The sequence below is a fragment of the Coturnix japonica genome, chromosome 1 (genome assembly GCF_001577835.2).
Source record: "Coturnix japonica isolate 7356 chromosome 1, Coturnix japonica 2.1, whole genome shotgun sequence".
Classification (NCBI taxonomy): Eukaryota; Metazoa; Chordata; class Aves; order Galliformes; family Phasianidae; genus Coturnix; species Coturnix japonica.
In genome coordinates this window covers 54,149,709-54,172,898 of record NC_029516.1, presented here as the reverse complement: position 1 = coordinate 54,172,898, position 23,190 = coordinate 54,149,709, and the positions used below count along the sequence as shown (strand labels likewise).

Genomic DNA, 23,190 nt, shown 5'->3' with positions numbered 1-23,190 from the left:
TTCACTTTTAGTTTTTTGCAGGGATAGCAGAGATACTTAAGATTTTCTGCATTACAAATAAAATTCAAATTCTTCTGTGTTCTTCCATGTACATTTTGCACTTGAGTTTCTAATGTGAGAAGATTTTTTTTTTGTTTTTTTTTTTTTTTTTTTAATGTGAGAAGATTTTTTTTTTTTTTTCCTTGAGTGTATTGCAGGAGAAGCCAGCATCGTTACAATAGACAATCAGTTTTGAATGCTTATAAAGAAGGTCTCAATTTGTGGTAAAGTTTGTATAACAGAATACTTCTAGTATTTTTGTAGCATATCTTAGCAACTTGATCTCTGCTTACTGCTAAAAACATGTAATCTAATTCAATGGGTTTCTTTTTTATTTAGTATTTTCTTTTTCCTCTGACAATGGCAGAATGGATGCCTTTTGAGAAAAACTGTAGGTTTCACTGCTTTAGCTCATTTATTCTTCTTTTGTATTAGGGGTTTTTAGAGGCTCACATCTGTATAGAAATATGTAAGTCTACTTGCTTTAGAGTGTGTTTAGAAATTTATTGTCCACAAATTTATCCATATCCGTTTTCAATCAGCTGCTATTTGCCTCCATAACTTCATCTGGAACCCGATTCTGAAAGTTCACCCCTTGCTGTGTAAACCAATCTTCTACTGGCCTGCTTCATCAGAGTATTTCCAGTTCCAGTGGGTTTAGTAACAGCTCTGTGTTGACTATCTGCCTTTCTTTTCTGAACTGCATATACCCTGGTAACTGCTGTGCTTCCTGCATCGTTTTCTAATACTTGGTGTTATAAGAGTGTGAAAATGCTCGTTTGTTGTTATTATCCTGCCAAACAGTTTTTAGTGTGTGTATGTATATACACACAGGAAAAGAACATAAAGTAATGGAAGAGATTAATACCTTTTTTACTTCAGGGAGGTAGAGAATATTGTGAAACCTTTTACTTTTATGAACTTTTATTTAAATTTGCTTCCTGGCAGTTCTGTGCTTCTGAAAATGGAAGCTGTCATGGCCTAAACTTTATTATTTTCTCCTATTGAATGCAGGCAGGAATCTTTCTGCTTTGGGGCCATCCTCCTAATTTATGAACACTGACTTTATTAAACAGCATCCTCCTTAAGTAGTTGTGGTCCTCCTATCCAACATTCAGTAAAAAGGTTTTAAAAACTCAAGCTTTGCGTTTCTCTAACTTCTCTGAAGTACAAATACATAAGGACTGCTCTAAAACTAATGCCTCCTATGCTATTATGTTGGCCATATTGTCAAAGGTGGATTAGGAGGTATGGCAGTAGAGGTTGCACCTTCCCACCAATATTCCATTACGCTTTGTTGCTGTGTGACAGATGGCAACAGAGGGGCAGTCTGTCAGAGTGATGTTTGACATGGAAGTGAGTACAAAGCAAAGGCGTGTCAATGAATTCCTTCATGTGGGAAAATTAAAGAAAAATAAATAAAATGCACTGTTTGCATTCATTAGTGCTTGCTCACATCCACTGTTTGGTTTAGCACAGTGAATGGCGTGTTTCAGCAGTGGCAACAGCAGATAGCCTGCACTTGTGTGAATTTATACAAGCACTGCTTCCAGGTTCTTTGTCACTGGTTCTTCATCACTAGCTTATGCATAGCTAGTTGTAGTAACTATTGAAAAATAGTATTTTGTAGCTTACAAGTTGGTCTATCAAATAGTGATATTGTGCTCTTTGTAGCTATTTTAGTTTCCATGGAAATAAATAGGAGGCATTACTTTCATGGTAACCTACATATATAAGAGAGGAAAACAGTCTTATATCTTCACTAAAAGCTCTTTCAAATCCTAAATACTGTATGATGATGGAGTGTCCTGTAAGCTGAGAAACTATAATCAAGCTGAAGGACTGGTCGCTTACTGCAAAGATGTTATAGAGAATGGAATGCCTTGAGAAATTAATGTAATGAAGTTCAACATGATCAAGTGTTGAATGTGGGTCAGGGTAACTTCAGATATGTCTACAGACTGGGGGAAATACTTGTTGAAAGCAGACCTGTGCAGAAGTACTTTGCAGTCCTGGTGGATGAAAAGGTGGGCATGAACCAACTATGTGTGCTTGCGGCCCAAGAGACCAACTTTATCTTGGACTGCATCAAAATAAGAAAGGGCAACAGGGAGTGAGAGGTGATTATCTCCCTCTATTCTGCCCTTATGAGGAGTACTGCATCCAGGCCTGGGGCCTCCAATACAAGAGGGATGTGGAGCTGTTGAGCAGGTCCAGAGAATGGCTGCAAAGATCATCAGTACACTGGAGCACCTCTTTTAAGAAGGAAGTTTTGAGGAAGTTGGACTTGTTTAGTTTGGACAAGATGAAGCTCTGGGAAGATCTCATTGCAGCCTTTCAGTACTTGAAGGAAGCTTTTAATCAAGAGGGAGGCTGTTAACCCAGTACACTGGTGATATGAGAAGGGGGAATAGCCTTAACATCTACTTTTAATCTCATCTCTTTTAGTTTAAGTGGAAATTTTTGCTCAGAGGAAATGTGAATGCCCCATCCTTTGGCAGCCTGATCTGGTGGGAGTAGCCATGCCTGCAGAATGAGAGTTGGCACCAGATGATCTTTAAAGTCCCTTCCAACCCAAGCCTTCTCAGAAAGCTGTTGGATGTCCTTTACAAGTAGTTTGTCCATTTTCTTCCATGTAATGTACTGGAGGTTAGATTTGTACTTCATGAACTGTAGCATATGAAACTGAAGACAGAACTGTGCAGCACATGTTCTTGTCAAAGTACATCTGTATGCAGTGTTCTTCCTGTTAATTGTCTGAACTAATGCAAGAATGCATATCTTTCATGAGGAAATGTTTTGGAATTTTCACTTATTTCCAGGAAACATCTCATTCTTGGTCTCTTGTACTTCTTTATTTTCTAGTAACTTTTAGCCATTATTTTAACTACTTTTACAGTTTATTTGGGTTTTCATTTTTATTTATATGACTAAATAGTGCTTAAAACTAAGGTGACTCTTTCCTTTTTTTTCCCTTTGTTCACCTTCCATATTTTTGGTACTTTCTGCTTCTGTGCTTACTCTTTCCCTACTGCCTACTTTGCATATTTCTGTTATCTTCTATGAAGTATTGACAGATCTGTAAGTAAGCTGTTGCATCCTTCTGTTTTTTGTGTGGTTTTTTTTTTTGTTTTGTTTTTGGTTTTTGGTTTTTTTTTGATAGGCATACGATATTTAAAAATCTTGCTTAGTTTTGGATTTTGAATATCTTCTCCAAGTAGCATTAAGACTTTATTTTCCTTCCACAGTAGAAGTGTGATGCTGGATGGTTGTAATCTTTTATTGATTTAGAAAGAAAGCATTACTATTTAAGTAAGCTCTTTTAGAGCTTACTGTTTAATTTGGCATGTGAAAAAGCTTGTTGTGCCATAGATTTCATGGAAGTTCAAGAATACATTTTTGCATTCGTGTTAGTAGTTGCTGGAAACAAATAAAAGTCCTCTGATTTTGTCCTAGATTAATTGATAACTTCTTGATCATGTAGTTTGCTGTTTGACAGAAGTTACTTGACCGTTTTTTCTAGTTATCAGGTTTGAATGTTAGCTGTGTGCTGTATAGTTAAATGTGGCCCATTTAATTTTTACATGAAAACTGGACTAAAAATCTGTCATGTAATCAATATATTAAAGGTAAGTAAGTGACGTGGTGCACTTGATACCAATACAGCCTACTTTTATGAATTCACAGTCCTTCTCAATGTCTTTACAGGGTGCTGATAAGACTGTGAAAGGACCAGATGGACTAACTGCCTTTGAAGCCACTGACAACCAGGCAATCAAAACTCTTCTTCAGTGACGGATGGACTGTTATCTTATATGTCTCTCCTGTGGCCTCACACTGCTGCCTGTCTGTCACTCTTTGCATCTTCCAGCTTCTTCAGCTAAATACTTTGGGGGGAGGGAAATTCTTGATGAATCAGACTAGTTAGGGGCCTGTGTCAAAGATGGTTCTTTTGGAGAGGGTTGAAAACTATTATGAACAGTGTTGCTCTAGGACTTCTTTTCAGTGCACAATCTCTTCCCATCTCTAGCGAAAACAGAAGAAGACAGACCATGGTCTTGAATTTTTGGCTTGTAAACTGCCTATGTTAGTACTAAAGTTTCCATTGAAAGATTCCCTTAGATAGAAGTACTCTTCTGTGTACTTGAAACTAATCTCAAAGAGGACAATAGTCCCATGTTATTAGTGTCTGCCATAATCTGAAGTGTAGTAATGTAGGTGACTGGGTTGCTTTTCTCTCTTTTCTCTGTGGGTAGCTTTCTTCTTCTGGCTAAAGCTTGTGTTACAGTTTTGAGGACTTTTGATACTAGCAGGTCTTTTTATTGATTATTTGGATGTCACACTAATGCTTTTCTGACTCTTGAGTAATCCAGGAAAGATGACTTGAGATATGGTGTTATTACACTCCAGAATATCTGCTAATGTACTTCTGGAGGCATGAATTAGAGGATTTTCTTCCCTTTGTTTGTTCTACTCCAGAGTAGAGACTTAACTGTTCGAGAGAATTAAAAAGAATATCATTGTACTTATTTTTAAAAGACTGTATGATGGAATTTCCTTACCATGTCAGCATAAAATTTGATGTTTATGAAAGCATCAAGCTGTTTGGTACACAAAGATAATCAAGTTGTGTAAAATGAACAGTAATTAGTAATTACTTAGACATTCATGTCAATTCATACTGTTGCTGAACTTCTCTGGTAACTATTTGAATTACTTGTAAGTCCTTCTAACATCCAATGTCAGAGAGTTTACAAGTCAAAGACTTAATTTGCTATTATTACTGGAGAAGGCAAAACTATTAATTGTGGATATCTTTGAATTAGTATTTCATAGTTTGCTGAAGAAATGTTAAATCTCATTATTAAAGTATGGGCTTTTTCTGAAAGTTCCTGCTGCAACCACACCACATAAACTATTGTCTTTTAGTTGTTTTACCACTAAATATGACAGTACTAGGACTGCTGTGATGGGAGATATTTAAAAATTGTGGTAGAGATTCCTGTCACATCCTACAGTCCTCAGGAGTGTGAGATTGTGGCTTTCATCTGAGAATTTTCTCTAGACTGCTGATTCACCCAAGTGTGAATAACTGATTTTATTAAACAAAAGCATATGCCGCAAACTTAAACATCTTCCTGTATTTGGAATACAGATTTCAAACTTTCTGATTACATGCAAAATACAGAAGACAATGTATATAGTATCTCATGCTGAATTCTTAAAAGTAGCAGATATTACTTGGATATCACTGTTGAAACTGAGAGGGTATGTAGAAATAGGCTGGTGACTACCACTCATAAATATTTAATAGAGACTTAGTTTTACTTGAATCATGTTGCATATTATTATTGAATGTCTCAGATATAAAAAAAGCCTTGCATTTAGATTGTAAAATGAGAGCAGAAACTTATTTGCATGTACACATCCCATAAGAAAAGCAATGGAAAAAACAATCAACTCTGGCCATAAACTGTACAGTGCAATTACTACTCTGTTTCTTGGATATGGATGGCAGGAAGAGCAGAAGGGCTGGAAGTCAGTGATAAAATAAATTGGTGAGCTGCTGAAAAAAAATGAAGCATGTTTGGTGAACAGTGATTCCAATGACTATTAAAAGAACTCTTTAATCTTATCTCTGGACAGTGCTTAATTGTCAAGTCAAAAATATAGGTTTAACTTTTTATTCAGCTATGAAAGTAACCACCTTTGGATTAAATTTGCCTCCATGTTATGCTATTCAATACTTAGCTGTTAAAGTACTAATCTAGAAAACTGCAGTTGGTTTTGATATGGGAAAACTTGATTATTCAAGTTCTTTTGTGTTAATTAGTGTCAAGTTGTCTGGCTATAGTGCTTTTTGGTATTATTTTTCCCCTGTATTCTTTACTGCCCTTTCCTTCAACTCACTTAAGTGAGTATTATCTTAGTAAAGAAACACCATCTTTGTACTAACTCTTGTGGTGATTCACTGAGGTCATTTTGCCTCTCTTTTTCTACAGTTATGTGAACACCTAATTTTTTTCTTACTTCTTTTGACTGGGGGAAAAAATGCAAACAAACTTCAGTGAGATAAATGTTAATTTGGCTATGGTGTACACCCAAGCTGCCTTTCCAGATAGTTAAAAGATGACATTTACTGTTTGACTGTGAAGAGAAAATACTTTTTTTTCTTTTCTTTTTTGCATTACATGGAAAGCAAATGATGGTTTGGCCCAGGACTTTACAAAAGAAAAGGGGAAAAAATAAATATAATTCTCTAGAAGTTGAGCTTGTTCATTCATTCCCTTTCTGTTAGCTACAATTTGGGGGAAAAAATTAATGGTGGCTGCCTGTATCTTTGAACAGGTCCTAACTAGATGGAAATACCAATCTATTTTACTTTCTTTAAACAGCATTTAAATGCATTGTCAGACTGGATTCACGTACATTTGGAAGATCACTTTGAAATTCGTGCCGAGTAAGTTATGATCTAAAGTGTATTTTGGATTTTGTGCCCTGTGCTCCTTCTCGTTAAGGGGAGCAAATGGAAGAAATGATGTAATAGCTGAATGAAACTTTATCTTCAAATATAATATTGAAATATTAGCAGAAGAGGCTGGTAAGAGTGGAGTGTCCTAGGTCAAGCAATTGCAGTGTTGCATGCAAAATTTCAAGATGAACTTGTCTTAATTCTATTTTGTAAATGGACAAACATCTTTCTACGCAGTGATGGAAGAAAAGTAGTGCTTTGTGCATTTTGATATTTGACTTCCTCTTTTCACCACTGTTATCTGTATTGACACAATTGGGTTCATTATCATGGTTCATAGACATCAGAATGCTAAATGATACTGTATTTTTAAGTTTGTGTTGCAAGAATGAATGGAATAAACTTGAATTGTGCGATATAAGTGTCCGGAGTTTTGTTTCCCTTTTTGCTTCTATGTTTTATTAATCTCTTTGGCTACAACTTTAGTTGCCTGGAGGGCATCTAAACTTTCACTTGCTTTTACAGTGGTTGAAATATTCAGATACTTAGAATTCAAATGACATCTAAATATGTAAAGCTTTTGCTTAATTCTGTAGCCTGGTAGTTTGCATTTTTCATTTTTAAAAGATGATGCATAATATAGAAGAATTTATCATGATTAACTGGTCTAAGAAGCATCCTGTGGGTGGGAGTATGTCACTCCCATTGCATGTTAGGGAGACTATAAACTACTTTAGTTTTTATCAGATAAATTAAATGAGTTGTTAATAGAAAGCACAGCTGAAGTCTAAATAAAATTGACTTTAAATGTGTATTGATTATTCTTGCGCACTTTGAGCTTCCAGTTAGAACTTTGTCACCAGTGATTTAAATCCCATTGCTTGAATAGTTTGATGTTGTTTATTTTCCTTCAGAAATGTGTATTTTAAAATACAGGAAGGTACTGTATTAAAGTGGGGAAATAGTATAAATATGGGGGGGGAAAAAAGTATTTTTAAGGAAGTCTGCTAAATTTTGGAAACAAGATCTTGATGCCATATGTACAACTTTTCAGTCAGTACTGGGAAACTGGGAAAAAGAGGGGTTAGTTCCTGTGTCCATCATTTTTTGCTTGTTTTTAATGCAGAGATTTCTGTGTAATGAAATACCAGCTAATGTTCTTGCTAACCAAATTTATACATGTAAACATATCCTCATGTTTATCTGAGGGGACTGGAACCAACTAATCCTTAAAGTCCCTTCCCATCCAAGCCATTCTATGTTTCTTTGATGATTCTATGATTTTTGTGTAGACCTCTGAAGCAGTCTGTCCATTCCTGACCTAATAGATATGGGGTAGCTCAGGTATCAACAGAGTTGTAGAAAGGAGTCCCAGTGTGAACTTCCTTAATTATTAAGGAATGCGAATGTCTTTTTAGCGTCTTAAAGATGTCGTTAGTATTTTGGGTATACTTACTGGAAGGTGTTACTACTGGCATGTTTGACAGGGAAAAGTTTTCTTTTTAATCTGTTTTTACATCAGATAATAATAATTAAAAAAAGAATAAGAAAATGGGGAAGAGGAGAAGGTGGAGGCAGTTATTTCCACTTAGAGGTTTTCTCTCAGAATACAGTTAGTTCTAAGGCATAGTTTGATAAAGTAATGCCGTATTTACAGATAAACAAGGATGTAAAGGAAAGCAACTCACTAGTAGCAAAATGCTGCTATGTATGCTATGAGTTGAGAAGTAAACTTAAAAAGATACTCCAAGATGGTTAGAAAAGATCTTCAGTTATTTAAACTATAATTAAATATGTAGCTCTCATTGTAGCTATTTGGTTAGGGAATATGATTGCTCTTAATTGTTAAGTCTGTCATTTGAAGTTGCAGGGGACTGCATATTAGCCTAACCTAAAAACAGCAGTCTTAGGACTTGTAGTATTGTGTGCTGGTTTGGTTGATGAGTGATACAGACTCATAATGGCAGTGGATGCGTATCTGCATATACTTTTTATGACCATAATTCTTCCGAAACACTGAAGATGTGAGAACATGAGGAGCTCATTTAAAACGAAGTAAGGTCACTTCCCTCTTTGTGGTTCATTATCTATTCTTCTGATGAAAGTGAAAGATGAAGAAGCTCTGTTCTACCTTGGCATACTCATCATTATTTTGCTACCTTGGTTTGCTGTTTAAAGTAACACATGCACATAAAAAAAAAAGGAGTTTGCAAAACCTTTTTGGTGCTCAGCAAGAAAGAGGTTCATTATTTTAATTTGGAGGCAAATTTTGGAGAAGGACAATCAGAATCCATTATGTAAGCAGGAGGTTAATCAGAATTCAAAAGCCATGAACGCCACAGCAGTGGAATCCACTCACCAAGGAACTTCCACATACAATGGGAATCACATCATGTTGGTTTTGCATATCAGTATACAAAATATAGGTTCAGTCTAAGAAGTTTGTGAATTTACTTGGCTTAGCAATAACAAATTAAGTCAATGGGACTGCGATTGTGAAATGAGTCATGATACTGATATCCTAATTTAAGAAACTGAAAAACTTCATGTGGTTAATTGATGAGACAGCTTCTATGAGACCACACTTTAATACCAAGCACAGACTTTGACTAGTTGCATTGCTTCCAGTGATGTGCAGTGTCTCGCAGTGCTTCTCTAGCCTTCACTAGAATTGCTCAAATTCCCTTTGTAAGAAATAATGACATTGATTATATGGTCTGCTTTGAACCGATCAGAACGGGAAGTTTATTTATTAGAAGGTTGTTTTTTGGTCCATTTTTGGTTTTTTTTTCCCAAGGAATTTCTTGATATTATGAATCTGGGAGTCAGCCAAAATCACTAGCGCAAATCAATTCATCAACCAAACTTACTATTAATTAAAAGAGAGCTTGTTTTGTTTTTCTCAAGCTGAACATAAATGTGAAGTATTGAGAACCATTACTTAGTCTACAAAATAATTCCTTGGCCTATGATAAATTCAAGTATGGTGTATGTTGATAATTACTTTTGAATTATTTCTTCATATATTATTCTCATAAACTTATTCTAACCAAAGATAATTTCTCAGTACTTTCAGAAGAAACTTCAGTTTGTTCACCAAAGCTTTTGTTTCAGAACAAACCATTTTCTAGTTTGGTCCCAGTGCTTATCTATTGTAAGGCAGAAGTTTAATTAGGAAAAAAAATACAAGAATCTGTATGGTGCTGTTACCTAATTCAGTTTCTGCAGTGCAGAAGTCTTCCATGTCTACGCCTACGTTCATCTGTGTTCATCTACACAGGGCAGTGAATGCAGGAAGCTTAACAAGGTTAAGCAGCAATTTCTCATTAAACCAAAGGAGCTATGACCATTGTTATGTTGTTGTCTTTTAAAAGGAGCAAATTGTTTCTAAAGTAAGGTTATAGAAGTATTTCCCAGAATTTATTCTTGTTGTTTATATGTTGTACATATAGATACATTTCTTTTGTCTTGCATATTCCAAAACCAATAGTTACTTTTAGCTTTCATTGCTCCTTTTCACAAAGCAAAGTAGTAACTCTGTCTTTTACAAAAGAAATAATTCTTTTATTTTTGAAAGACATCTCATAGTTATATGCTTGAGTTTCCTTACCTATTGCACCATGACATATATGCCAAAGAATACTTCTCAACTACAGTTTTGGCAAATTGTTATCAAAAGCTTTTCCTACACCTACGCATAGACAGATCCTGAACAGCAAGAGTAAATAGAATACATAAGGAGATGTATGAGGCACAGAGTGAGATATCATTACAGCTGGGATCAATACAACAACAACAGATTTGTGACTGTGCCCAAACCTCTCTGTATTTCACTTCTCAATTGGAGAGCGTCCCTTCTTTTCTTCTTCCCTTCGTGTTTTATTTGTGCACTTAGCCTGCAAGCTGGCTGAAGGATTATTTCACAGAACCTGATGCACCTTAAAGGTTTTTTGTGTGTTTTGCAGTTGGTGTCAATAACCTTCTCAACAGCACAAAAGAGTTTGGCTTTAAAAGAAAAATGAAACAGATGGGAAGCACACCGACCTCTAACATCAGAGGTATAAAATGGAAGAACAAAACCCAACCTTATAAATTAATGAAATTTCTGAAGATGAAGTTAAATTAAATATTTACAAAGCCAATATTAAACAACTTGAGGATAAAAGAAAAATAAAGTAAAAAACACCCTACAGCTATAAGGCTATACAACCTGTATGCCTAATAAGGAGGTGCTTCTAAGGTTGTGTTCTCATATTATTATCATCTGGATATAAATTGACCGTTCTCTTATGTCTGTTTCAAAATTGACACCTACTTAGCAGGTGGTTGCTTTGGGGGGAGGCAAGTCCCTTGATTCCATTTTGCAAAACTCAGAAGTTAAGTTTGAGGGTGTTTTTCAGGTGATTTTGTTTGTTTGTTTTATTAATTAGTGTCAGAAGTGAGACTAACAGAGTGTAATATTCTTAAAATTGATGTTGGTCTCCCTGAGTAGTTTCTAAATATCCCATTTAGTCAGGTATGTTCATTCCACACATGCCAGAGCTGACCTGAGCTGACGCTTGCTCTCATGCGCTCACCTTTATATGCTCTTCACTAATGGACAGCTTTCAAAAGCACACGATTGCTTATGCCACATTCAAACGAGCTTGATTCCCTGGGACACTTCCAAAGTTATCAGCTGGTTTTCTAAAAGATACTGTCCCCTCTTTACAAATCTTGCTTCATTCGTATCCTTAAGTCTTTGTGGCTTCAACAGTACATGGTGAAAATTGAAGTCATTTCTTCTCAGCTTGCCCACCTGAAGTTTAATAAGCACTATTAATAGTGATATGATTCCTGCTATTAATACTGATATGTATCCTGATTATTGTTTAAAATCTAGCATTTATAATAAAACTATAGACATTTCCCATGGCACCGAGTTTTTTTTTTTTGTTTGTTTGTTTGTTTTGTTTTATCCTGAGATTTACTATTGTTTGAACACTCTGTCAGTGTCCTATTCATCCACATCTTTGCGAAAAAGCATAGAGAATAGACTTAGACTGGGTATTAGGAGTAATTTCTCCTTGTGAAAGTGGTGAGACACTGGAACATGTTGTCCAGAGAGGTTATGAATGCCGCCTCCCTGGAAGCATTCAGGGCCAGGCTGGATGGCGCTTTGAGCAACTTGGTCTAGAGGGAGGTGTCCCTGCCTATAGCAGGGGGTTGGAACTGGATGATCTTAAAGGTCCCTTCCAACCCAAACCATTCTATGATTCTTTGATTGTTCTGAGTATTTTAGCTTAAGGAATTTTAAGTAAAGCTTGTTGAGCAAGTACAACAGATGCATATTTTATAGAATCATCTACCTTGGAAAAGACCTTCAGGACCATCAGGTCCAACCATCAACCCGAGCTACCTGAGCTACTTCTCATCATGAAGTCCCATGCACCTAAGCATCACATCCACACATCTCTTAAATACCTGCAGGGATAGGAACTGCACCACTTCCATGAGCCACCTGTCCAATGCCTGACCACCCTCTTGGTGAAGAAATTCTTCCTGATATGCAGCCTAAACCTCTTCTAGTGCAACTTGAGATCATTAAGGAATTTTCTACCTAATGTCTCCCTTAATGCAAGAATTACATCCATAAACCCCATTTTCCACAATTTACACAGTAATCACATCCATGGTTGATTTATTGTGTTGATTTTGAAGCAGTTCTTTGGTCACCAGTGTTCAGTCTTGCATTTCTCCAAGAAAACATATCCTACCTTTAAAATTCTGGAATTTACCTCATGTTTATACAGAAACTGCTTTCCTAGGAACTTAGCTACTCATAGGGCAAGGGCTGAATTGAGAGCTGTGGGCAGTAATCTTCTTAGCATCTATCCTAGCCTTCCCAGTGCAAGCTATCCATGACTGGGAATCACAGCTCTCAGCATTTTTGACATTGAATGAAGACTGTAATTTTTATTTTTTTAACCTTTCTAGCAGATTAATTTTCTTAAATCAGCAGAGTCCTTAATTGAATCTGCTGACAGTTAACGTATCCTAGAGATAGAAGAAATATAAGATTTATTGAATGCTGTTGCTTTTTACATATGTTTGTCCTTGTGATTCCAATTTTGTTAGTTTTAATATAGCATAACTGAAAATATACCAAAATATAGGCAGATGCAACCCTTGAAGACCAGGCGTTTTAATGAGCAAGATGACTCAGCAACAGGCATTTCTAATTAACAGCACTGTATAGAAGAGTAGGAAGAACTATTTAGAAGAGCATTCATGAAGCAGAAGGTTAAAATGATAAACCTAGAAGCCAGACCGAAGCTGGAGCAGGCTTTGCTGTATTTCAGCGCTTTGCACCAGGACACTAGACATGCAAATGAAGGATATAAAAATGAAACAAAGATTGAGTCGTTTTTCACAGACCATTTTCTATTTAGAATTCACTTCTTCAAAATTAACATTAGAGAAAAAGCACTTTTCAGTTACAATTGGAAGCCAACTTCATAGACACATGAACTTCAGACTGAATGGGGGAAAATATCTAGATGTTGAAGGGATAAGGCAGAGTTAAGAACTGCAAACAGTTTTTATGTTTAACAAGACATCTTATTTTCCAGAACATCCAGTATTTTAATGAGCAAGATTTGTGTGTGCATTTGTGACATATAGTCCACAATCCCAATGGCTGAAAAATCTTGGCTTTTCTTATCATTACTATTTTGACTTCCAGTATTCTAGAGCACTTTTGTGTGTTCATGCTGAAGGTGTTGTTTATTGTTTTCCTGCTCTGAGATTAAAGTTGAAAGATCTCCTGTGAATTTATTCATTCAGAAAAGCTTAGATGTTCTTTGTTCCTCAACCATTTGGACTGAGAAATGCTGTTCTGTTAAGCTGCAGTTTTGCTGCAAGGCAGAGGCCCATGTCAGCACAGAGCTGCCTGCTGCTTGTATAAGCATTTTTGCTGCAGAGGGCAGCTGTGATGGACTGTGGAGTTCAAAACTCATTTTTCCCCACTGGTGGCTGTGAAAATCAATCAATAGTTGTGCTGGGAGAGGAGAAGGGAGGGGGGTACTCACTGTGTGTGTATGAGGATGGTGGGGTAGCAGGTTTGTTCAGAAGCTAGAGCAACAATGATAAAGGCTAACAGCTAGTATAGGAGTTGACCTATTAGGATATTTAATTAAATAAAAATATAAAACTTTTCTCACAGAAGATGTGAAAATTCAATAAACTTATTTTCAGAACAAGTTAATAGTAGGGAGTATTGCTGTCCCTTTTTTAATGTGTTATCAGAACTTGCTTTTTTCCAGATTCTCATTTTCATAATGTGAAGCCAACCTTCTCCTTATGTTCACATTTCACCTGTGTATAATGGTAGGTTATTGATTATTCTGTCATTTGGTTCTCTGTTTTAAAACTGGGATGTATACTTTGTGTACTATTGGGACTTAAAAACCAAACCAAAGCAAGAAAGAAACAACTCTATAGCCAGGGGAAACTTTTAAATATGTAAAGAGGCAGAGTGATAGCCAGCATAGTTGATTTATTTAAGTTACTTTGCTTTTGTTTCAGAAAGGGAAAGAGAGACAGAATAATTTATCTTACTCATGGACCATCGATCACAAGGTAATAAGGAGTAGAAATTTCCCAGATTCCTGAGCTTTTGGATAGTTCTTTTATCAAAAACTGATACCTTCTTCATTGGGATGTCTTTGGCAAAGTTCCTGCAACGAGAAGACATGATGAATATTTTTTTGGTTGAGTTCTATATAAATGGATCATATCATGGATCAGTTTCTTGTCACAGCTGGCACTGAATATGTAATAATTTCTTCTTGAGAGTTGAAGAATTCAGGGCAATTTGTTCCAAATGCTTTCTCTATAATGAGGAAATAAATTAATGCACTTTTGAATGGCAGCTAATAAGCAGGAATGGAAATACCCATGGGAATCTTCGACTTCCTTTGCAAATATCTGACTAAATGTACTGCTGGAAAACTTAAAAAGCAGAATAAATGAACAAAAAAAGAGTACATAGCTCTGTGTTCCTGCCTGGGAGAGCTGGGAGTTTACTATTCTGTCTGCCAACATTATAAGTCTTGTCATCCTACCAACATCAACAGCGGTAGCATCTTAAAATTGGTTTCCCCAGTGTTATGTGACTTGAAAACAGGTACATGAGATATCAAGCCTTAATGTTTGCATTTTAGCAAACTGTTCTTCATTTCTACAGTGTCTTCAGATAAACATTTTCACATGACATTATTTCAGTTGTTAGGCAGGCCAACTGTCTTCAGGGATGCCAGGTCTCCTAATCTGTTTCTATGAGATGTGGAGCTTACGGATAGGGCTGATTAGTTTATCTGTTTTAATCTGTGGTGTTTAGCTTTGACAAAGCTGAAGTTGAGCTTTGAATGCTGTTCCTATAATAAGTGGCTTTTTGCAATAAAGGAACATAGGCTGACATAAAAAGGTTGCTCCGAAAGTAATGCTTCCCATTTTTATTGCGTTGGCCTGCAACATCAGAGGTGAATGTTGGTGGTATGGCGTTAGAGGTTGAACATTCCACCAGTATTTCTTTATGTCTTGTGTAACAGATAGTAGCAGAGAGGCAGTCAGACAGAATGGTGTCTGACATGGAAGAGTGTATGAAGAAAAGGAGCGTCATTGAATTCCTCCATACAGAAAAAAATGGTTTGACACCTCCACTGGTGCAGATTTTTATTATTACAACAATGCATGGCTAATGGTGGTGACTGTGTTGAAAAACACTGTTTTACAGTATGTAAAAAAAAAGTATGCATTACAAGAGCAGTTGGAAAAAAATAAAAAATACAGAAGAACAAAATATAGCCAGCATTTCTGCCTGTGATTACACACCTAGGTTCTAATAGGAAAGCTGTCTTTATGACTAGAGAAAGTGGAACTAGTTTTTACTCCATAGGAGAGGAAAGTAATGAGTAGCAGCCCTGTCTATTAGAATATACTCATTAATAAACTTCAGGTTTAAACAGTCCAATGGATTCTCCTCCAGAGGATGTTAGCTTGGTATGGGGTGAAAAGAGCTGAAAACATTTTTAATGCTATAATTTGGGAAAAGGAGAAATAAAGGAGTCTAAGCTTGAGGATAGCAATTAGAATCTTATTGTCAAATGGATGGATTGTGTCATTTTATTTAGTTTTCACTTCTTTTCCTCTTGTGATTTTAAATACATGAAAGCTGAGTGCATGAAAGTTGCAGCTTTGAAGTCCTTTGGCTCAGTGTTTACTTTCTAAATGGTGTTATTCTTTAATCTTGAACTGTAAAACCACTGTATTCTGCAGGGCTGAAATTGTGAAATACACTGTTGCAAGGACAGGAAAGCATTTGTAATGCTTCTTGCTGAAACAGGCAAAACCAGCAAAATCTTTATAACAAAAAAGTATGTTTAAAATTTGCAGTAAGCAAGCAAATAACCCTTTTTTAGCCGTTCTTCCTATAGATTTCTACACTTGCAGTCTCCCTTCTCATTGGGAATGACCAACCTCCACTTACTTATTTGTAGCTGGTCGGAAGTTGGGAAACTTCTGTTTTGACACAGACTCTTTATATAGAGAAGTTTAAGAACCAGTCACCAATTTAATGGTGCTTAATAGAGAAATAATGAAGACAGATGAACATTTCAACAAAATAAACCTTCTCTAAACCTTTTCCTCTTGTAACAGTCTGCCCCAGTGGGAAGTTTGAATCCACTTGGCTGAAGGTTTGCCAGTGTGGAGTGGCAGAGCTTTTGTTCTTCTGCTACTGCCTTGTCCTTGCTGCAGCTCCCTCTCACAGCTAGCAGTGACAGCAGTGCCTGTGTAGGCTGGCTGCAAATGACTTCATTTTTCACAGCCATCACCTCCAGGTTTTCTGTAAGCAGTGTTAAATATCTTGTTAGTATATAATCTTTCAGACCTTGGATGGTGGGTTTTTGTAAACCACAGCAAAAGAAGAAGAAAATTGCTATTCAAAGGCTGATGTACTGCACTGTGCAGTAAAAAATCCTTATGCAATAGATAAGAGATAGAGTTGTATGAGCTGTCAAAGCTTTTACAGGTGTGTTGCCAACACTGCAGCTGTGGTGGGAGAACTGGAGGATAGCCCATGGATGCTGCTACCTCCACCAAGAAGTGATGTTCCACATGGCCTAGTGGCTGCCCCCAGCTACACAAGAGCTGATTTCCTTGAATGACAGATTTTGTTTGATCTTCAGACAAATAGTTTACAGTGCAACTGGATGGAAGGATTGAAGTAGGGAATACTGCTGAACAGGCAGGTTCCTCCCCCTTCCCCAGGTCAAACCCCAGCCTCTTTTCTTGCATTAACACTAATGCTCACCTTGTCCTGAAGAGAGCTGAAGCAGCAGAAAATGTTGCCTAACAGCAGTAACATAAATATAATAATCCTAAAGCCATATTTCAGCTCTTGTTAGGGAGAAGAAACAAATTCCTTAATTTTTAGCAATGACAAAAATCATATCTATCTCCAGATTTATTGCATCTGGCAATTTCCCCAGGCCTGCTAGGTCTTTCCAAATCACTGGCCTCAATAAACTATAATTACAATGAGAAATGGTCACCTCACTCTTCACCTTTTCCAGTTCTTTAATGTGCAGGTGGAATATCCTCAGTCCAGACCTAATCCTGATGCCTAGGTCAGGCCAGTATTAACCTCTGTCAACAGTGAGAAATAGCTACTTATGTCTATTTTTCTGCCACATAGGCTTTATAGAACATCATAACTTTGCCTCGTGATGGTTGACAAGTTTCTTCAATAACTTCTTGTGAAGAAGGTTTTAAAAAGTCTTTGAAAAGTTTGAACATCTCCTATCTGTAGGTTGCTCTATTTAAAATCAATTGGGCGTTGTGTGGGGAGGGTCAATAAAGAAGAAATAGCAGGAGGATTTTATTTAATATGGTTCAGTAACAATCAATAACTACCTTGCAGCTTCAGCCCTTTAGGACCCTCAATAATAACTTCAAAGGAAATAGGTATACAGGGATCCCTAATATGCAAATAGAGAATCAATTAAAATCCAGCAAGAAGTTCTATTTTTCCTCAAAGTCTTATTTTAATCTAAAGTAAGGATCTTACTTTTTAAGTTGCTCCCCACAAAGGTAAACATATGCTTCAGGCATTAATCGATTCTTTTTCTAAATGAATAAATTAACTCCCTGCCCCTCACCTCTTGCAACAAATTACCACCGACTGTTAAGGCAGCTTCAAAGCTGCTTCATCTCCACCTAAACTAAATTTGGACAGATCATTGATAATACAGATCCAGAAAAGGAGTGAACTTGCTTCTCTGCAATGTTTTGAAGACCACTGCAGTGGGAAATCCTGAGTTTATCAGCAGTATGACAGTTCAAACAGCATGGGATGAGCCATTGGGTTGTCCTAAATAGCAGTTATTTATTGTTATGCTGTGGATATGCTAAACTGCCATGCACTTTGAATGGTATGTAATCAGTTCACTGCTACATCATGGTCAGAAAGCTGAAAACTATAATTGGTAATGCAAGGATCTTGTGCATCATTCTGCATGTGGGAAGCCTTACAGAGGGTGTAGGCACCCTCTTGATCAAAAACAGAAATAGAAGTGTTCACATCCGCAAATTTGGTGCTACTAAATCCAGCCAGTGCATTATGGTCAAGTCCAGATGCCCAATCCAAAGACTGGCATTTCTTTTTGTCTGTGATATAGTGAGAACAGAATTAATTTGAATAAAATGAATCCCCTGTGGTGCAAGTGGTAGAAGTGCCGCTGTGCTACACAGAGGCTCGAATCCCGGGGGGTTGGACTCGATGATCTCTAAGGTCCCTTCCAACCCGCACAAAACTATGAAACTATGAAACTATGAAAATAAAATAAAATAAAATAAAATAAAATAAAATAAAATAAAATAAAATAAAATAAAATAAAATAAACATAATTATAACAAGCTCAAGTCTTATACCTACTGCTATTTTAGGTAAATCTGACAGATCAAAAAATGCTAGATTTCAGAAAGAACTCTGAATTTGCCTTGATACATGCAGAAGGAGAGCAGTGGGAATGAACAGAAGTCAAGAAAACATAGCAGACACAGTAACAGACTTCCATACGTGTAAAACAGTTATTTAAATACCTAACAGCATCGTTACCATAAATATTTCTTTCTAGAGTAGAAATCTGTGCTGCACATGCCTGTGACGACTGTATTCTCCCCATGTGATACAATGCAGCTTCTCAACATTCATGTACTTTGCTACACATAATTATAAGTAAATAACCTGAATCATCTCAATGCCATCTCTCAGTGCCATTTCTTATTACAGATTTCACCTTCTTCTGAGGCTGACAAAGGAGATGAAAGATCAATGTAGATACGGGGGAAATGAAGAGGAAAAGAGAATTAAGAAAATATGGTTTTGAGACCCTGGGTGTACATGTAATCTTCAATGCAATGAAAGCATTTTGGCCCTTAATAGAGAACTCAAAGCCAATGGTTGATCTGTGCAAGAGAAAGGGCGTTTAGTTTTGTTTGTTTCTTGTTTTCCTCTCTCTCCCCTCCCCTTAGTATTCTTGTGTGAGTATCTAGAGAATTTATGTCATCATTTATTGAACTGTTGCATATATCCTCATCATGAATAGTTAATGCTGTGATATTAAGTGTCTGATGTCTCTGATGTGAAAAGTCTCAGTTGCTGTTCTTATGAAATGTGCACTTGACTTTTCATTTTTAGTGTCCTCTTAAAGATGCATATAGAAATTCTCAAAAGTAGGCTAGTTTTCTTTTTTTCTTTTTTCTTTTCTTTTATTTATTTCTTGTTTTTCCTGTTATTTTGGACATATTTAGTTTATTTTCAGCCAGTCTCTGTGAGTTGTGGGGGCTCAAAAATGCATCATGTAAGACTGAAACTGAAAGAATAAGGCCTATACTTCAGGGACAAAAAAAAACCCAAAAACCTCCATTGGTTAACAGGCTTTGGGAAGTAACATAACAGGAGGATAAAATGCTCAACCTGCTGAAATGAGCATTTTTATAGATACAGCTAACAAAAAAAAAGAAAGATGGAAGGGAGGGGAAGGGAAGGGAAGGGAAAGGGAAGGGAAGGGAAGGGAGAGGAAGAAGGGAAGGGAAAGGAAGGGAAGGAAGGGAAGGGAAGGGAAGGAAGAGGAAGGGAAGGGAAGGAAGGGAAGGGAAGGGAAGGGAAGGAAGGGAAGGGAAGGGAAGGGGAAGGAATCTCAGGTTATCATTTCACAAAGTTTTAGTACAGGAAAGGTTTCTACTTAAAATATCTGACAGTGAGAAAAAAGAAAAAAACAAAGTTTGTTTTGGAGATTTCACTTCAATAAAGTTCCCAAAAGCAGAATTTGATTTTAATCTTTGTCTGAAAGTACTGTCGCTTAGTTAACTTTGATTTACAGGTATTTTTGCTTGGCTAGAAATAAGTGTAGCTCATTTTGTACGTATTTTTTCATTTCTGAATTCAGCCTGCTGTTAGAAATAAGCAGAACAGGATCAGGCAACTGTGGCCACAGAACTATTTTGAAGCAAATCAGCTTTATTTTGCTTTGCTTTTTGAAGAGTGGAGAAAGCTCCCTCTGAGTGCAGCCATTGTCATTAGTTAGAATATTAACCATGTGAATGTCTTGTAGCCTAACTACCCCCAATTCCACAGCTTAGTCATGTCTATGAGCCTTAGGATACATCACAAGACTGAAATGGAAGAAAGAACTTTCTAAGTCAAAACCTTGAAGTAGGATTCCAGCATTTCTTCTCTTTTCCCTGCCCTGAGCTTTCAAGTTCTGCTCCTCTTCCTGGCCAGGCACTGGTGCTTGTGTGGCTGACTGCAGAGAGACAAGAAGGCAGCTGATCCCATGAGAACTCCTAAGTTTTTGGGGGCGGAGCTGTGCTGGCTCAGGACATCCTGGACATCCCCAGTGGTGATGAGGATGAAGAAGAGGGAGCTTTGCTGAGCACTTTTCATCTGATGTTTGGAAGGACTATAGCTGGGGAGTAATACACAACCGCTGGAGAGCTCCAGTCACATCGTTGTGACTTATAGACCAGGAAAGTGAGACAATGAAACCTTGAAGACCTGGCCTGTAGATAAATACAGATTTTGTCTCTTATTAGAAATGACTTGTTTGAAACGCAGCTTTTCTTCCTTGCAGGAGAGAGAACAACCTAACCCAGTGATAATGCAGCAGCCCCATCCCATTCTGTGACACATGATCGATCTTCTTGCTCTTCTGATGTGGATATAATGCAGCTTCAAGCAGGGAAACACTTTAGTTCAATGTGTGGACTTAATTTTCCTATTATTCCTTTTGCATAGATTCCATAGAATCTGTTTCTGAGCTATGGTAAAGGAATTTTATGTTATTTTATTTTATTTTCTGGGAAGGAATGATGGATAAGTGGACATCTCTAATGAACTCATAGCATAAATTGCTTCCTGTCCTTCTTGAGCTATTCTCTCTGGTGGTAAGTGATATGTAAGATTTATTCCAATGTTATGAAGTCAGGGGTGGGGTGAAATATGTAAACTCCTTTTTCTCCCCTTTTCTCGCAGGGTGGTTGGCTCCTCCCTAACATGCAGATTGGGTAAATTACGAGTCACATTTTCCTGTTACTCTTTCTAGAGAGAGCTTTGATGGTGGTTTCAATTTCTCTCTTTCTCTCTTTCTCTCTCTCTTTCTTTCTTTCTTTCTCTCTTTCTCTCTCTCTCTCTTTCTTTCTCTCTTTTTCTCTTTCTCTCTCTTTCTCTCTTTCTTTCTCTCTTTCTCTCTTTCTCTCTCTCTTTCTCTCTTTCTCTCTTTCTTTCTTTTGTTTTGTTTTCTGGTAGGTCTCAGGGATTTGGTAAGTTAGTACCATCAGAAGGAAAGTCTGTTCTGTCTGTTAAAAAGCACAGAAAAGCATAGGGTTCTACCAGTTGTCTATTACAAAGACTAGCAAAAACTAGAAACATCTAAAGTTTCAGTATTACTCAGTAGAGAGTTTGCACAGGCTTGCAAAGGTCAGCTTGACTTTCTGAAAGCTTGTCTAAATTGTCTTACATAGGGGAGTGGTGCCTTTTATGAGCAAAATAGTGTCATCAGCCTTAGAAGTGAAGCATGCAGGTGGAGTTTCCTTTGCGGTCACATATCTTTTTCCTTTGATCTAAAAATAAGAAATCTACCAGCAGATTTTGTTGTAGTTTTCAACTTATTTTCAAATTCAGGCAATATTCTTGTGCTTCAGATGTAATGGGATTCTTCAAACTGGATTAATTGGCATCCATCTTGCAAGCAGATTCTGCCCTAGGACTTGAAAACTGGGCAGAAATTGAATACAAGGGTTAATTAGGAACAAAATGATACTTATCTGGAATTGGGACTTTCTTCTTTGTTTTACTACTGCAACCTTCACTGTCCTATAGCTATTGTTAGTTCATTTTCTATTCTATCTGACACCTCTATGCATTTCAAATGGCTTTGCCCATTGCCTTTCTGCTTAAATAAAACCTTGGGGAATATTCAGCCATTAAAGAAAATTACAATAACCTCTGTGTGTTGTGCAATTACCTCTTCCTTTGTTTTCCTGAAGGAATGTATTTGACACCTCCCTGGCAGGACACCATCATTAACACACAAGTATTGCAGCATCACTCCTTGGGAGAGATCTCCCTCTGTAACACCCCAGTCCAAGGTTACATGCTGATAAGCAAAACAACACTGAAGTGAGTTGTTTGCGTGAATATCTTCAGGGAAGTGAACAGAGAGCAGGTTGTTCATTCCTGTCATGTTTGCAGAATCTGTTTGAGACAGAAAACCAATTGTGATTTAATTCGAGGTTTTGGAAGAGGCAAGCAACTTAATTTCCTCTTCAGTACCCAACACACCCTTTCTGCTACCCAAAGTCCTTTCACATAAGGGATACTTCAACTTACATCATTGGCATTGTCTAAGAACAAACATCCCTCTTGCATCTTGGTTTTAAACACTGGGGTCCTGGCAATGGCATTCTCCATTTATTTTGCATCCTTTTCCTGACATACCAGGGGTGCAAAGAAATAATAATAATAATAATAATAATAATAACAATATCAATAATAATCCGTATATGTATATGTATGTAATACATATAAGTAACTTGAAAAGTACATTTCATTCTGGGAAATGATAGGACATTGATGTAGTGGTGCTTATGAAGGTTAAATTAAAGCCTGATTCCAATTCTGGGAAAGCTGACTTGCTTTAGAAGTCAAAAAATGAATTGTATTTTTCAGATTGCATATCAGAAAAATAATAAAAATAAATAAAATTGAGAACACTTTTTGAAAGCTCTAATCTTGTTTATACATCAATATCTACCACCAGAACAGATGGCAGATAAGAGGTAGGTGAAACCAAGCCATCAGTACAATAGGAATAAACAGCAACAAGGGTCTAGTGATAGAAATTTTCATGAAGCACCATCCCACCTCCATCCTCGCCACTCTACAGAGAGATCACAGCAAGCCTGGAAAATCCTACTTTTATAATGCTTCTGCAGACTGAATTCATAGCTCTTAGCAGGCTTGTGCTCTGTCCCTTCGTAAATGATATATAAGCAGCAAGTCTGGCTGCTTTTGACCTGGTCAAAAACTGCTATCATAGAATCATCTGAGTTGGAAGCATCCTTTAAAAGCCATC

General features: G+C 36.9%; 1 protein-coding gene and 1 long non-coding RNA gene across 2 annotated transcripts in view; one reads left to right on the top strand and one right to left on the bottom strand.

Annotated features, from left to right (window-relative positions):
• MTPN (myotrophin) overlaps positions 1-6,927 on the top strand; it is a 38,656-nt gene extending 31,729 nt beyond the window's left edge. Inside the window, exon 4 of the mRNA XM_015866477.1 lies at positions 3,748-6,927. Within this exon, the coding sequence (XP_015721963.1) occupies positions 3,748-3,834 (87 nt within the window). The 3' untranslated portion in view covers positions 3,835-6,927. The remainder of the gene's footprint in view (positions 1-3,747) is intronic.
• A 7,101-nt stretch (positions 6,928-14,028) lies between these two features.
• The window catches only part of LOC107315768, a 36,732-nt gene continuing 27,570 nt past the window's right edge, over positions 14,029-23,190 (bottom strand). Inside the window, exons 3-4 of the long non-coding RNA XR_001556047.2 lie at positions 22,081-22,310; positions 14,029-14,229 (exon numbers count right to left, since the gene is read on the bottom strand). This is a non-coding gene — a long non-coding RNA (uncharacterized LOC107315768). The remainder of the gene's footprint in view (positions 14,230-22,080; positions 22,311-23,190) is intronic.